Source organism: Lepisma saccharinum, chromosome 3 (assembly GCF_977018435.1).
Source record: "Lepisma saccharinum chromosome 3, izLepSacc3.1, whole genome shotgun sequence".
Taxonomy (NCBI): Eukaryota; Metazoa; Arthropoda; class Insecta; order Zygentoma; family Lepismatidae; genus Lepisma; species Lepisma saccharinum.
Window position 1 is genome coordinate 79,934,626 of NC_139231.1, and position 16,046 is coordinate 79,950,671.

A 16,046-nucleotide genomic window follows, 5' to 3' on the forward strand; every position below is an offset into this window, starting at 1 on the left:
TTTTTGACCTGCAAATCAATTTTCAGGTAACAATGCCACTTGCATGTCCTCTGTTTATCCAAAGCCAGGCAACAATGCCACATGCTTGCCCTCTGATTATCCAAAGCCAGGCAACAATGCCACTTGCTTCTTTCCTGATTATTCAAACAGGTAACAATGCCACTTGCTTCTTTCCTGATTATTCAAACAGGCAACAATGCCACTTGCTTGGTCTCTGATTATTCATACAGGCAACAATGCCACTTCCTTCTTCCCTGATTTTTCACACAGACAACAATGCCACTTGCTTGCTCTCTTGATTATTCATACAAGCAACAATGCCACTTGCTTCTTCCCTGATTCGTCACACAGGCAACAATGCTACTTGCATGCTTTCTGATTATCCAAAGCCAGGCAACAATGCCACATGCTTGCTCTCTCATTACTCACACAGGCACCAATGCCACTTACTTCTTCCCTGATTAGTCACACAGGTAACAATGCCACTTGCATACTTTCTGATTATCCGAAGACAGGCAACAATGCCACTTGCTTGCCCTCTGATTATCCAAAGACAGGCAACATTGCTACATGCTTGCCCTATGATTATCCAAAGACAGGCAGTAATGCCACTTGCATGTCCTCTGATTACCCAAAGACAGGCAACAATGCCACATCCTTGCCCTCTGCCATACAGGCAACAATACCACTAGTTTGCCCTTTTAATGCCTCTTACTAATCGAATGAGAGGCGACAAAATCGCTTGTTGGCACTATCAATCCAACAACAGGAAAAAGTAGCGCTTGTTTGTGCTGCTAATCGAATTGAGAAAACGCCAACAAATTGCAAGAAAGACAATCGACATGTGAGAACAACGGAAACGTGAAAGGAAGATTCTCTGAAGATTAACTAAACCAGCATCGACAAACTTCTGAAACGAAGAGAAACCTCGTAGACTTCCACGCTCCGTCAAAAGTGTCGCAGCTTGCAAGCAGGTAAGGAAAAAAACACACTTAATTGCTGCTGTCAATACACACGGACGCGTGTTCTTGCTCCTTGGTATGGACAAATGCACAGAACCGCCTTGTCATTCGTGCACCAACGGGTCACGAATTGTATGTTGTCTTCATTACGTGACGAAAGGACAATTGTATTTACACATGCAGACGTTGTGTTCGGCGAAGGACATGATCGGCATTCACAATATGGATCCAGACCTTTTTTTTTTATTTAGACATTGACTATGCATGGATGAGGTCCGGAATGGCGAAACAATAATCAGACCCCGAAGCAGGAACGGAGAGTGGCGTAGAAGATTTACAGCAATCTGTGACGATGGCTTCGGGGGGATTTCGCGACTGCTAAACTGTATGCAAAACGTCCTGCGCGGATGAGCTTGGAATTCCCATGAAAGTAATTGTAGGGCAACCTCGGACAATTGTCCTACGGTAAGGGTGACCTCCGATGTATAAATCTGATTACCACACGTTCCCATCATTCATCCACCAAGTCCTCTTCTTATGGAGCCCACCTGGACATTGGTCCACGTGCCGATTTATTTATTTTAAATGTGTCCCGTTTCGAATCACGCTAAAATTCTAAATAGGAGAAATTCGATCTGTTCAGAATTCCTTCTAAGTTACTGGCGAGCATTCGTGGATTAACTCTCGGGGTTACATGATTGATTGATTTGCTTTATTTTACATCGCTTCTTGTGCCACTTTTGACTAATTTGCTAAGATGGGGATGAGTGATGATATGATGAAACTGAAGAATGGACACTCTCAAACATCCATGCCCAGGCCGGGATTCGCAGCCGGGACCCACGGCGTCGTAGCGCGATATGCTAACTACTTCGCCACGCAGGCCGGCTCTCGGGGTTACAGAAAGGTATATATTTTTTCTTCTATCCGTGGCTAGATCCATTGTAGACGTATTGTTGGATTTACAAGTAAACTCCAGGAGTGGTCGCTTGATTTTACATGAGAAGAGGGATTCGAACCCGGTGTGGCGCGGTGTGCTGACCACTCCGGTATGGAGGCCGGATGATCACCAATCATTTACTGTAATTCCTATCAGTTTTATAAGTAATCAGTTTGTTTTGAATGTCAAAGATGGCGAACAATATTTATTATATTAATTGATGGTTTATTGCTAGTTTTATGTGTCTTTGGGGGATCATCGCCCCCTCCTACCTCCATCTCAATCTATCCATCTTTCGATGGATTACATTTGCTTGCTGTCATTTAAATATTTGATAGTTTCGTGGCACCGGAAACACACTTTGTATTACATATTGTTTTTCATATACTTTTTCAAAAAAGTATTTTTTGTGATGAATCTTCACGCCGTAATCCCTTGCCCCGCATACACACCGGAAATCTAAGTTTCTTAACACATGGGTGTTAACACCCTTAACCTTTACTTGAAAAACCACCACTCAGGGTACGCATGGCCTTTGAGAGCAGAGGTAGATACTTTCATCTCAGGATGAAAAAAGGTTCAGATGATACAAAGTAAGGAACATATCTGTGCTTTAAGCCAATATAAATGTTTGATAAAGAATTTCCAAATTTCCTGGGGAAGTCCATTTGATAATTTTATGTGTAATGTAGTATATGTTTTGGAAGTTATGTGGATGTTTTGTTATATTGTTGCTACAGATAAAATCCTCTTTTATTATGTTTGCACCATTGAAAAACAATAAAATATGTCTTACTCTTTAACTTTGTAGCGCAGAACTTTATAATGCATATTACCTGCATTTTACAATATTTAGTAAATGATACAATTTGTGTACAATATAATGTGGTATGTAGTTCTTCGTTCTACCATCTTGCAATCGAAAACTAAACGAAAGACAACATTGATTTTTTTTTCTCATCATACATTGACACAATAACGAATATCCAACACGGTGGCTATTTTCATATGGAAATTGAGGTTGCAAAGGCATGTAAAAAAGTACTCTTACCTTCCAATGAATAAGTGATGAGTAGGCCTACGCGTCCTTTCAAAGCTCCGGAAAGCTCTGTACTTAAAGAGTAGCTTCTTGACCGATTCACGATTACACAATTGTGCGCAAAGGACGACACCAGCGACATCAAGCTCTGGTTACAAATTACAGGGGAGAATAAAAATACACCCGGGTTGAGTTCAAAGAAGCGCTTAGGAAAACAAAAGCGAGTGTCGTGCAGATAATGGCCGCCACGACCCAGGAGGACATCTGCCGGAGGAACCGAAACCGCATACGAAACGCGGTAATTTCTGAGGGGCCTGCCAGGCGAAGGCATCAATACCAAACTGTCACCGGTCCCTTGTCATTTGCTAAGCGAATCAACGCACCCGTAAAAAAGACCTGGAAAGCCAAAACCAACAATGCCATCATATAATATGGAGTAAATCGCCCAATTGCTTCCTTTAATTCTCGAGGCATGGAGCAATAACCACAGACACGTAGGCACGCCATTGCCCCCGGTAACCTCAAGCTGCAATCAACTTACTGAAGGTCCTGTAATTCCGCTAACAGGTCTACATATTTCAGGAAATGATATTCATATGAAACAGCAGCCAATGAAGGGTAGGATCAAAGTTTATTTCCAGTAAATCATGTGGGGACTTTATATCTGGACATTCTTTATCAGTTATTTCGAACCTTTAATTCTATCGAAGCATGACGTCATGAAATAAGCTGTGAGAGCTGTTTTGTATCCTGCGAGGCATTATACTTTTTTTTAAAAAAAAAAAATCTAAGATGTGTGCAGTAAGTTCCAGAAACATTTACTTGAAAATTCTCTTTATTCTTTATTCCACATATATCGTCCCTGCATAGTTCATTGCAAATTTTTATAATTTCCAACATGCAAATAGCAATAAGTTGTAGCAGACACCAAAATGTATTTTTACCTGTACTTCCCATTGCTGAATAACTCTCTAAGGTAACAATTATACGGATAGGAAAGCTTCAAAGTAGTGTGATTTGCAAAATAATTGTGATAAATGCACACGGTATGGTAACATAAAATAATGCCACTGCACAGGATTGTAACTAAAAACCGAAGTGTGGTTGAACTTGTGTAATAGCTCTGGGAATTGGTATTTCAACCAGCATGCACCATAGGTGGCCTATATTCACTTCCTAGTGACATCAGCATCATGCAGTGACGGCATTTATATCAGGAATCAACATTTTCAATCACCAACTTATCACTATTAGGAGGCATGAAGTAATTGGGACCTACTGTTCAGTGGGGATGGCAGCTCCAGATACGGGTGTGAGTGTCAACCAGTAATTGACATGTGGAAATACTTTTCTTAATACTTCCCGGATACTACTTTGATCTCAATCACACTAAACTGCATAAATGGTATACGGAAGTCTATGAAAAGTGTTGACAATGTGTCCAAAAGTGTTACTATAGGTACAGAAACTGCGTATTGAACACTTTTGGACATTCCAGCACACATTTTCAACGCATTATATCTATCCAAGTCCATGCCGATTTGTATAAAACTGTTCTAGGAGTGTTCATTTGGTAGTTTAGGCAAGTTGGTAGTTTAGGCAGTATGACAACCTTTTCGGACGCATTTGAATACAGAAGTGGACACAGAAGTAGTTTGAGCAAGTGTTTTTTTTCTTACTTTGTAGGCATAGTGCTGCAAATAACGCACACCAACAGGTTTCTGGGTTCGACAACTCTTTTGCTGAACTAATAGGGGAAAGGTAATTAATTTGTTAAATTTATTTATTGATAACGTTATTCATATTTTTTTCAGTAGATGACCTCTCCCACCCCACTCCCTAAACCATTGCATAAAAAAAATGCAGTAGCCTGTATCAAATTTGTTATTTTCTTTTATTGTTAATTGACTATTTTAAACAAACTGACTATTTGGTCAGAATTATGATAAATTTTATTATGCATCGGTCTCATTGGTGATCGCCTCTTATTTTTTGGTTATTTCGAACATTCTTTCAGTGAAGCATAATGTAGGAATCTGTTGTATAAGTTGTTATTTGTTTGGGTTTTGATTTAATAATAAGTCCTATCATACTACCATGTAATGTTCAATTCATGCTTCATATTATGACCTCATATAAGGCAAAATTGCAGTTCAGGCAGAAGAATTCCTTAAGTACACCGAATACACACAATGAGGCAATAAATCTGGCTAATGGTTATTTCAAGACTAGGCCAATGGCTGAAGCAATTAATATTCCTTGCCGTACGCGATAACACATATTGGACAACAAAACAAACAAGATAAAAGAGAAAAACAAATTACATTATCAACAGAATGGAGGGGGGGAAAACTAGGTGAAAATTTATGTGGGAACCGGTGGCTAACACAAGAAAAGGTTTGGGTAGCAATAATTTGTGTAGAAGTAATTGTTAAACACCATGTAGGAAAAATGCCGCCACAGAATGCAGCGTTAGTGGATAAAACATTTGTTGCTGATGACGTGAAATTCAGGGTGATTTCTAAAGAAAATCGAGAAATAGGGCCTACCTAATTTGTATTGTCGAGTTGTTATGAATTGTTCTAATGAAAGTATGGGTGTAAAAAAAATGAGCACGCGTTGCCATTGGATGATTAATGAGCGAAACATACTAAACCTGTTGAGCAAATGTACTTCAGGTTACAGACAAGACTTCGGGTGGGAGGGGGGGGGGGTATATACAAGTGTAATTACAATGGTTGTTTCTCCCTCTTATGTACAAAACTAGACCGCGAGAGTGCGATTAGTTCTGAAAGTGAATTAAGTAGTCATGACAAACTGACTGTCAATAAAATTTAATGTAAATTATGTACTATGGACGTACTTGTAAATATCAAGGGAATGGAAGTAAAAAGTTTAAAGTGGAGGAGTGTGGGGCTTACAAACTACTTATGTTTATACACTCCTCAAAAAAGTTTGGAATATTGTTACATTAGACAATAGACACGGCCTTTGAATTCAAAACATGATATCTGCCTGGTGGACATTCTCATCTTTTCACCGACATATGCCACCGTGCCTATCACTTATTGCCAAATATAATCATATTTCAAACTTCTTGTACCTAATATAACAATATTCCAAACTTTGTGTGAGGAGTGTATATGCCTTAAAGGGCTTACAATTAACCTAATAAACGGGTCGGGAGAAGGACTGAGTTACCAAGTTCTGAAGGGTACCATACAGTAAGGATTGCTTACTGAATTGCAGATATTCTTCTGGAAAATGTTCATCACTGCCGGTTTGGTTTATTGATTTGGCTTATTTTAGTTCGCATTTCTGCTACTTGTCGCTAATCCTGAACATATGGATGAGTGATGATAGGATGAAATTGATAAGGGGACACTCACAAAAAACACCCATGCCTAGGCCAGAATTCGAATCTGGAACCTCTGATGTCGTAGCGTGGTGTGCTAACTGACCAGAACTGCCTGATTAAACCTGGTTGGGATGTGTTTGAATGGTTTAAGGGCATACGAGACAGTCTCCGCCTGGCTTTTCCCTCCGAGTCAGTGTTGCCAACTTAGCTCTCTTGAAGCCAAGTCTGGCTCCTTCGTGCACTCGTTTGGCTGTGAACTGGGGCGCCTGCTCCCGTGCTCCACTACGATGCCATCACTGGTTCCGGCGCACATAGACCAACTTTTGACATGATTATACATTTTGCACGTGACGTGATAGTTATATTGGATGTGTCTCCTCATCCCCTCTTATATCACCAGCTTCTTTTTATATAGCGCGGTGATGACGTGAATTTGGCAAAATATTGTTATCAGGGAATCCTTTATTTTCGATTTCATACGACCATGAGATGGGTGATGCCGCCGGATGTAGATGGTGAAAACTAAGAATAAATTGTCATCAATTTAGAGTTAACGGTAATAGCAGCGCTCCACCCCTTTGACAACTAACATTACTCTAGGAAGCACTTCGTAAATCTAGATTCTTGACTCCATTTAAGGTGAAATATAGCTCTTTTATGCGCACTAGGCTTGGCAACACTGCCAGGAGCCAAGGAGAAATGCATTGGGCATATGGGAGTATTTTTTGATTTGTTATCTTGGGAATATCAAACTTCCGATGGAATAGAAAATGATATCAACGGGAAGAGGACAGTTTGAAGAAGTGATTGCCAAGCAGAAAAGTAGAAACTCCTATTTGATTAGCCGTAACTTGATGTTGAAGTTGATTCCCCATAAGCAATACATCCGATTCCGAAAATTCTTATTCGTCATATTTTTACAGGTCGTATCTAGCTTAATAATCAACTTTGAAAAACGCTTCGACCTGCCACATGTGAAGAAATTCATACTCTCTTGTACCCCCAGGTTTTTCTTCAGTAGCATTGCCCATTCCGACGATATTCAAATAAATGCACACATGGTGCGTAACTGTATCTCCTCGCATTAACACAAAGTAGGTTTAAGATTTCAGGCGACTTGCCTTTTGTGGAAAATAGACATTGTGGTAACCCACAAATTGCTGTGGTATACTCCATCCCTGATGTCTCGCCAAAAATGAGATGCAAGAAGGTAGGTGCCTTCTTCATTACTACCAAGACGGTCTCTGAAACACGTGTGCTTCAATTTAGTGCAATATGGACGTAGACATACGCGCGTCACCTTTTCCCCCAAATCAAGCAAACACTCCCTCGGTTGCTTTTGGGCAATGCCCTGCCAGGAAAACTAAACATGACATGCCTAACCTACTTCTATTTTTTCTAGTCGGTAGGCTAGGCACGGTGTTCTCAGCATCCTGTCTCAGTCACGTGATGCAGATAAAGGCGTGGCTTGAGTTAAAGCCTTATCAGCAGCCATCCTGCACCATAGCGTCCACAACCTCGACGTCGCGGTCAATCGTGTCGTTATAACATGCACGACGACAGATAATGAGACATCAAGTTTTTTTTGCTCCAAGCCGAGGAAACCGCCTCCGATCGAGGAAAACCCGCTCGGCAAGGGAAAGTATTTTTATGCGATTTGCGTAGCAATAAAAGGCTCTAAATTAGAAGAAAGGGCCTTGGGCTAATCTTGGTACATGACTTGAAACAAGCAGTTACTGTCACAAGCGATACGTGTTCTGTCACAACCGCTACCTCGCGGGCAAACGGATAAAAACAGGTCATGTGATTTGGACACATGGATGGAATGCCTCCGCCATTGTGAAACGATCAAGTTGCCATCGAATCGTTTCGTTTCCATTAGCCGGATTGATGGAGGAAAATTAGTTATGTCCAATAGACATTTACGTCTTGATGAGAGTTTCGACATCCAAGTAAACGCAAGAGACACTTGGACATGTGAAAATGAGAGACTTGTGTAAAATTTGGATAAAGCGTTTTCACTTGATCATTTTTTTATGTCAGACGATACCAAAACAAACCACTTAGAGGGCATGCCTGTTCCCGTAGTACCTGTTCCCGGACAACACGCTCCAAATTGTGTGGCAATACATGTAATTTGAGTGTGATGTCGATAGCAGAGAGACACAGAGACGCTTGCCCCCCAGTAATCGCAAAAAAATGTCCTTAGGGATAGGGGTCCAAAATACCCACTTTTTTATTGAACGAAAAACAATATTGATGAAGATAAGGATCTATCATTATTGTACCATGGGTTTCCATTTTGCATTAAAAATAATCAAATGAATCACTGTGAATAAATGTGGTGTGGTAACAAAATGGTGACTAATATAATGGGAAGAAGTAGAGAAGAAAATCTGGAAATTGAACATCCATCACAACTATCAGCCGGCTCCCGTGGCGGAGAGGTTAGCACAGCGCGCTATGACGCCAGGGGTACCGGATTCGAATCTTGACCTGGGCATGAGTGTTCTTTGTGAGTGTCCCTTCATCGATTTCATTATATCACCCATCCTCATCCCTCACGATTAGCCAAAAGTGACAGGAATATGAAGTAAAATAAACCCAATCAAGCAATCAACCTAAGAGTTCGCCCAACTACCTGTGCCCCGCAACAGACATTAAAACTTTTTAAGTGAAATGTTACCACAAATATTACATGCAAAATGTATATGTAAGTGTAAATTGTATGAGATTCACACCTCTCAAAATATACTCGTCTCTTCATGGGACTCAATTACAGAAGCTATGTAAACAATTATTATTTTTTAAAAATATACGTGTACTAGTACCTTGTCCATATCGGTGATCGGCCACTTTTAGCTACTTCGGACGATGAGGATGAATGGTGATAGGATAAAATTGATGAAGAATGCCCAATCACAAACATAATATGGACATAACAAGCAAGTGCCCCGCAGAGTATTCCTACTTGGTGCAGGTCCAAGCGCCAGAGTCACGTTAGCGAGAAAACAATCCAGGGTGTACTTGATGGAAGCGAGATCTTCTGAAGAGGTTACCCCTTACAACCCTCCCCCCCTTCCCCCTTCCAGCAATGCACATACTTGTATTTGTATATGAAACTAGCCTGGTTCTATCGGCCCTCCGAGAGTATACACAGGAAATTATTCAAGGACATCTTCGTCTACCAGACTGTTCCAACCACCTGCCGTGGACGGACATGGCTGGAAGGGAGGGCCAATGCACGGAACCACGTCGCTTTTCTGCCTCTTTCGGATAATCGCGACGAAAATGGTGATCTCATGAAACATGTGAAGATATTAACACAATGAAAATGCATTGCCCAGGCTTCGAAACCAGGCGTACACCGTTAGAATCCAGTGAAAACGTGCAGTGCGACTGAATAGCCTTTCAATATAAGAAAAGTTCTGGTACACAGCACGAGAGAACTAGGAGCACAGAGAATTCCTGGCGCCTTGGAATACACAGGAATCTGAACTGTGGCTTCGAAACTGTTTGAGACTTCCACATAACCTCGTGTAAAGGCAACATCACGAAGAACAGGAGAGGCCTTAACTGACCTCTTGCAATCTGCACTTTTTTATTGGAGCAAGGCTCGAGCAAAACTCGAAGGCCACAGGGTCGTAACATATCCTTCTAACCCGGTTCTTCATCTTTCTTTCACTTTTTTTCTTACCATGTTTTCTTCCTCCATTCCACCTTTTGTCCTAAAGCATGAAACCTGCCAGTCAGGCGTATCACGCCATTACTCAGCCTTCTCACCATCCCCTTCTGCCTTGCACACATACGCAGACAGTGCATGGAGATCCGGAAAAACTTGGAAGAAATGCCAGTTGGACAAAGTGGAAGCAGCCTCGGGCCACTGGAAAGAGCCACGCGACGTTTGGTGTCTTGAGGCCTCGGTAATTGCAAGGTTCTTGTTCCTTCTGAAAAATGTGGTAGAAGAGAGCAGAGTTCGACCACAAAATATAGACTCGGTCTCAATTACGGCCAACTAATTGCGTCCCCGTGTCTTCTTAACAAATCGAAGATTCCGCATGGATAGTTAACAACAGTTCTTTTGGTCATCACGAGGGGGCGACATTAGAATGACCACTCAGGCATCTCGCAGATGTCACTGATGGATGAGGCTACCTTGCAGATGTTAGTTACAGGTGTGCATTTTTTTTGTCATCCGCTTTGGTTGTGATTTTACCTTCATGGATTTGAGGAATATATATCCTGAAGGACTGCTGAAGATGATAAAAATGGGTAGAAGATTAAGAGATTAGATGGTTGGTTGAGTACAGAAGGCAAGCGTGTATGTGCTTGTGCAACAGATTACAGGCGGAATTACACAGAGACAGGGCAAGAATTATAGGATTAGATGAGATGCAAGGGAAACCCAGATGGCAAAGCATCATAAGAAGTAACTGGAGGAAAAATCGTCAAGAAGAACCTGAAAAATTCTTCCAAATTTCGCTCAATAGAGCGAAAATGTTGTTCTCGTCGAGCTGATGGCAACAAATTCCTTCCTTGTGAAGCACAGCCAAAATCCTTTCCGAAGGAGCAAACGGAATCGAAACTTTCCCTTACAAGTCATGGAATTTTTATACAGTTTTATAATCTAGTGGCTTTGTCATAAGAACTTTCTTATGTTGCAAGAATCTAAAGAACAACGCAAGAAAAACGGCTAGTTGCTTCAAAAGAAATCTAAGATTGATTCAATTTTTGAAAATGTCGAATATTACCCACAACCGTACAAAGTTACTTTGTTCAGATCTGCTTTTGATGATGTGGGAGGGATCCAACCACGATCCGTACACAATAACTGAATGGACCCTAAGATCCATATGAAATAGGCACCACGAACAGAATCCATTTTGCCACCTGAGTATTGGATCTGAATCACGTTACCCATTTTTATTTAAATCCACACTCGCAACAGAATAACGTCGGGACCAAGACAAACGTGACTTCAGTTTTATCCGGCGCCTTGGTTGCATGGTTCTTGAGGGGGAAGAACTGCATATATGGACGCATGCAGAAGTACCGTGCGAGATCACTCATAACGAATGCATTCAAGCTCAGAGATTCATGACGGCCTTCCTTTTCCAGCAATCTAACACGTCACCACCACACCTACACTTACGCCCCCTTGACGGAGATTTTCAAGAATCGTCTCCGACATCATCATCAGAAGCTTCCAGTTACATGTCTTCTAATTAGAAGCAGCTGCTAATTGGACACATTCTCACTCCGGTGCAAGCTTTCCGTTAGGGTGACCGATGGTCCGGTGTAGGATGTCAGAAAATCATCACCACGAAAAAGAGGAGACAAAATACGTCCCCTGGGACCTTGTTGCCATGGAAACGTACTTTGTAGATGTGCGCTTCCTATCCTCCAATTATAAGAATTGCGACAACGTGTCCCGGCTATCACACGAAACCTCATATGCTAGAATATTGTGTCTTCCGGACACCTACGTTCATGCAACAGGACACAAGTATCCTGAATGGTATGTTCGAATCCACCAAATGAAGATCTCCCCATCAAAAGTTCTGGGTTCGAGTCCTAACTTGGCCGTTCCTTCAAAATATAAATATTATGGTAAAAAAACCAATAGTCATAGCACCATGCAAGATTATTTCTTCAAGATAGGATGTTGAAGGAATTTATCCTGTTTTTCAATGAGTCCAACAATAGCAGTTCAACATAGCGCTTTGTTTGGTGCAAATTACAAATTCATAACACAAAATCATAACTATTTTTAGATATTATATCATGTAGTCCTTGCCATATAGAAAGACGGTTTGGTCAGCAGTAGTTAAAGGAACCTTTGTCGGCGAATTATGTATTTTATCTCCACAACAGGCATAAATCAAGTTTAATGTAAGAACATCAAGAACAGACGAAAATGGTTCCTAAAGTCTACTATTCTCCATCCACTGCAAGAACGAAGTTAATGTAAACATAGTCACATGACTTCTGAGAAATGATTCTTTTATGTGTTAGTTCTGGTGTTATCTTGCCAACGAATCAATTCGTTCCACAACTTCAATACAACAGATATGTCGAGTGCCGTGGTTTCATCACATGTACTATATTCCTACGCACAATATACGTGCACAGTTGTTATTCGCACCAATAGGATTTCTCAGAAGCCACGTGTATTTTTTTGCTTTAACTACGTTCTTAGAACGGACAAAGGATAGTTTACATTACAAACGCTCTTCGAACCGCCTTCCTATATGAAGTTGATCTATGTTTATCACTTACCTTCTCCAACTCAAGAAGGTGAAACCGTAAAACCTGAATCGCCTGCACCATCTGAAACGAAAAAAGAAATAGTTATAGAGCATATTGTGTACATTAGGTATATGAAAATTGTGAGAATCCAATTAGTAATCCTTAAATACTAGAGTTCAGACACGGCGGTAGGATAGGTCAAGGGGAAATTTGACCATCAGGCTCCTTCAATTTTAGAAACAAAATAGATTCGCTATCAATATGTAATTAAGGTGTGTAAAATGCATCATTGCCATATACATGTTCCGCAATAACATGATACCAGTGGTAACTAGAGGAGAACGATCATTCAGATTCACCAATGAATGCAACTTGACATGAAATAAAGTATATTCCATCTGCAAGATGACCATCCAAGTAGTCTGTGACGATTGAGAACAGATCGTTGCCTACGTTGTGAATACTGTGCTGTAAAGTAACACCAAGCGTGGTGTTACAAATACACTCTTTTGGACCTCGCCTTGTATTTAAGGATGTCCGAGTTCGATCCTCGGTGGAAGCACAATGCACAGTAGTCCAGATCCCACATTAAACTTGGGCCCAGTCTCGGTTTTTGGCACCACCTTTGGTGTCCTGCAGGGTGCGGAGTCATTGAAAACTGGTGGGGGGAGAAAGTTCTTCATCTACAAACGCCCTCCCCAACAAACATGTGTGAATTATACGATACATATTTGTAATATTATTAAAAGTAAATAAATTACTCAATTAAAAATATATTATTATTACTATTATTATTATTAATTACATAAAGGAAATTAATTTCTTACTTTTATACATATCAGATATTGCAAAGCAGCTAATTATTCCCTTTACTAAAAGGTTAAACATGTTAATAAATTATGAAATAGTTAAATTGGTTTCATTATGTGTAAGTTTATGTTTAGTTTGTGTTTTATGTTAATATAAATCAATTAGATTCCATAGTTATTATTGTCTTGTATTCTTGTTTTAGTTTTATCGTGCATATTGATGTAGGTTTGTTAATGATCTCTTGAGAAATAATGCATTCAATACTCACAACTACACTAATTTGTGTGTGTTGTTGATATTATTCTTAGTACAGTATATTTGAAATTAAAAGTAATTGCTTATCTTTTGTTTGTTATAACAAAAACTCTCTCCCCCCGGAAATTTTTGGTGGGGGGGATTTTTGAGGCCAAGACTGTTGGTGGGGAGGAATTTCCCCCTGTTCCCCCAGGATTTCGCACCCTGGTGTCTTGTTTCACCAATTATTGTAGTTTCAACGAACGTCATGCTTTCTTTTTTTTAAAGTAAAGGATGGTCAAAAAATCTGGAACAAATGGTGGTATTGTATTCTGATTACAGGCGACGAAAGACGATCGATTGGAGATAAATCTTTTTTGTGGACGAAAGGCAGAGGTTCAGTATGGCAGACCCATGGTGCATGCAAGAGAATTCAAGGAAACGTCTTGAAAAGTTTGACGACGTCGCATTAAGAAAATGTGTCTCCCATTGTTACCAGATTTCATGACCACACTGTAGAAAACACACGCCACTCTGTTGGCAAAGACCAGAATACGTCAAAATGTCGATTTCTAGAAACGAAGAGGTTCCTCGCATATCCTCCCATATCACGGAAGAGCCTTGCAATATTATCTAAGAAGGTTCTCGACACGATAAGTTATCAGCGCCACGATAAGCGATGAAAAGATTAAGAAGAAGATAAAAATAAACACTTCTCCTTATCCATCTCTGTCTTAAATCTTTAGGTACTAGCTCATATTTTCAAGTTCTGCCTTCGAACTTTTTTTTTTTTGTAAAGATTTGCATGACGTGGCACACAAAAAACACCGATTACAACCGTCCCTGAAGGCTAGCATACAAGGTTGGTGTTAATTGTCGTACGGTGAAGATTCTGCGATCAAGTCGTCAGTAAATCATCTTCGAACCAGTGGTGGTTGTTCCGCGAGTCGGGCGTTACCACCATGACTCAGTGGAGTGCACTCTTCCGTAAAAATCGAGTCAAATTGAAACCATGCTTTCAGTTAGAGCCACGGTCTACTGTTACACCAATAAAAAAATGATTGTTTTTATTGCATTGTTATTTCACGTCGCTTTTCTACCGTTTTAGGTTAATCGCAACATTAAAAACTACATTCTATGGCAATGAGCCGTCACAAGGGGGTTTAGAGGTCGATTGCCCCCGCCTACGGGAAGTCTAAAATTAAAATTGAGGGTCTCGGGTTCGATACCCGGTGGAGGCACATTGCACGGTGGTTCGGATCCCACTTTAAACTGTAGGTCCAGTCCCGATTAGCCTATCTGTGCTTAAAGCGGACTTATTAAAGCAACAAATCAAACAAACAAAACAAAAACTAAAATTGAGCTACAGCCTCTTATCGAGACGCCCAATACTAACAAAAACAAGCAATAAATATAAAGTACATGTAATTGTTAAACTAAGTAGTTACCCCAAAGATGACAACTAAAGGGGTTATATAGGGACTATTACCATTTCTTCTCCAAATGGAGTTCCCCATGGTAAAACAGTACATACGTATACACATAATAGGGCTAAGCCTGTGCGGAATTACATATCAAAGTCCAGACAGACATTCAATCGATTTGATATAAGGTACGTTAATCTGTCATTTGCAGACATCGTTTCGCATGTTACATAAACGATATGTGGGTAGCCTCTGATTTTCAGGGGAGGGCCCCAGATGATGAATGTGCAAGTGGTTTTTAAAAAATGCTCTTCTCCAACGCAAACATTCCTTCTAATTTTCTATGAGGCTCTGTTCCAAAGCTATGACTAAACATTGTACAGGGCAGAATCGGGTCATTATCTAAAGATCGTAAATTAACCAAAAAAATTCCGATATCCTGGTGTCTCTACCTTGGCAAAAAAAAAATGGCAAACAATGTTTTAATGTATAGAGGTTAATTATGACTGGATATAAGGGGGGAGAACCAAAGCTATAAAACGTATCACACCACGCCCAGAAATGCGTCTGGAAACGTGGACGTGCAAGCACACTTCGGTACCATATAGGAATGGTAGAATTTTAGTGTCTTTACAATACATATGTATACAGTGACTACAATAGGGGAACCCCTGAATGTTACCTAACCTCCACCCGTATGCATTCGAGGGCATACGCTTTGTCCCAGTGCCTCTGTGAATAAACTGGGACGTCTTTTGCTCGAATTACGGTTCCCACGTTGTTGTTTTGCTCTACCACTTTATTAAATTTCCCATTACAATATTTGAAAGTATACAAGAAAATAACAGTACTACATACATGAAATGATTACATAAAATAGTGTATGGACACAGTATTACAGTACACATTATTTCTTCGTGAGATGGAGATTCTGTATGAAAGTGTTTGCAGTTTATATTGTAGTTTGGTATGGCTGTAAGTACCGGATTCTGTGGTACCAGAATCTAATAAATTGAGGATTTTTATGGCT

General features: G+C 40.3%; 1 protein-coding gene across 12 annotated transcripts in view; it reads right to left on the reverse strand.

Annotated features, from left to right (window-relative positions):
* Positions 1 to 16,046, reverse strand: part of hth (Meis homeobox homothorax) — a 493,174-nt gene that overhangs the window by 404,970 nt on the left and 72,158 nt on the right. For all 12 annotated transcript variants that reach the window (XM_083118885.1, XM_083118892.1, XM_083118883.1 and 9 more), the window contains exon 5: positions 12,579 to 12,629. In XM_083118885.1, the coding sequence (XP_082975011.1) occupies positions 12,579 to 12,629 (51 nt within the window). The remainder of the gene's footprint in view (positions 1 to 12,578; positions 12,630 to 16,046) is intronic.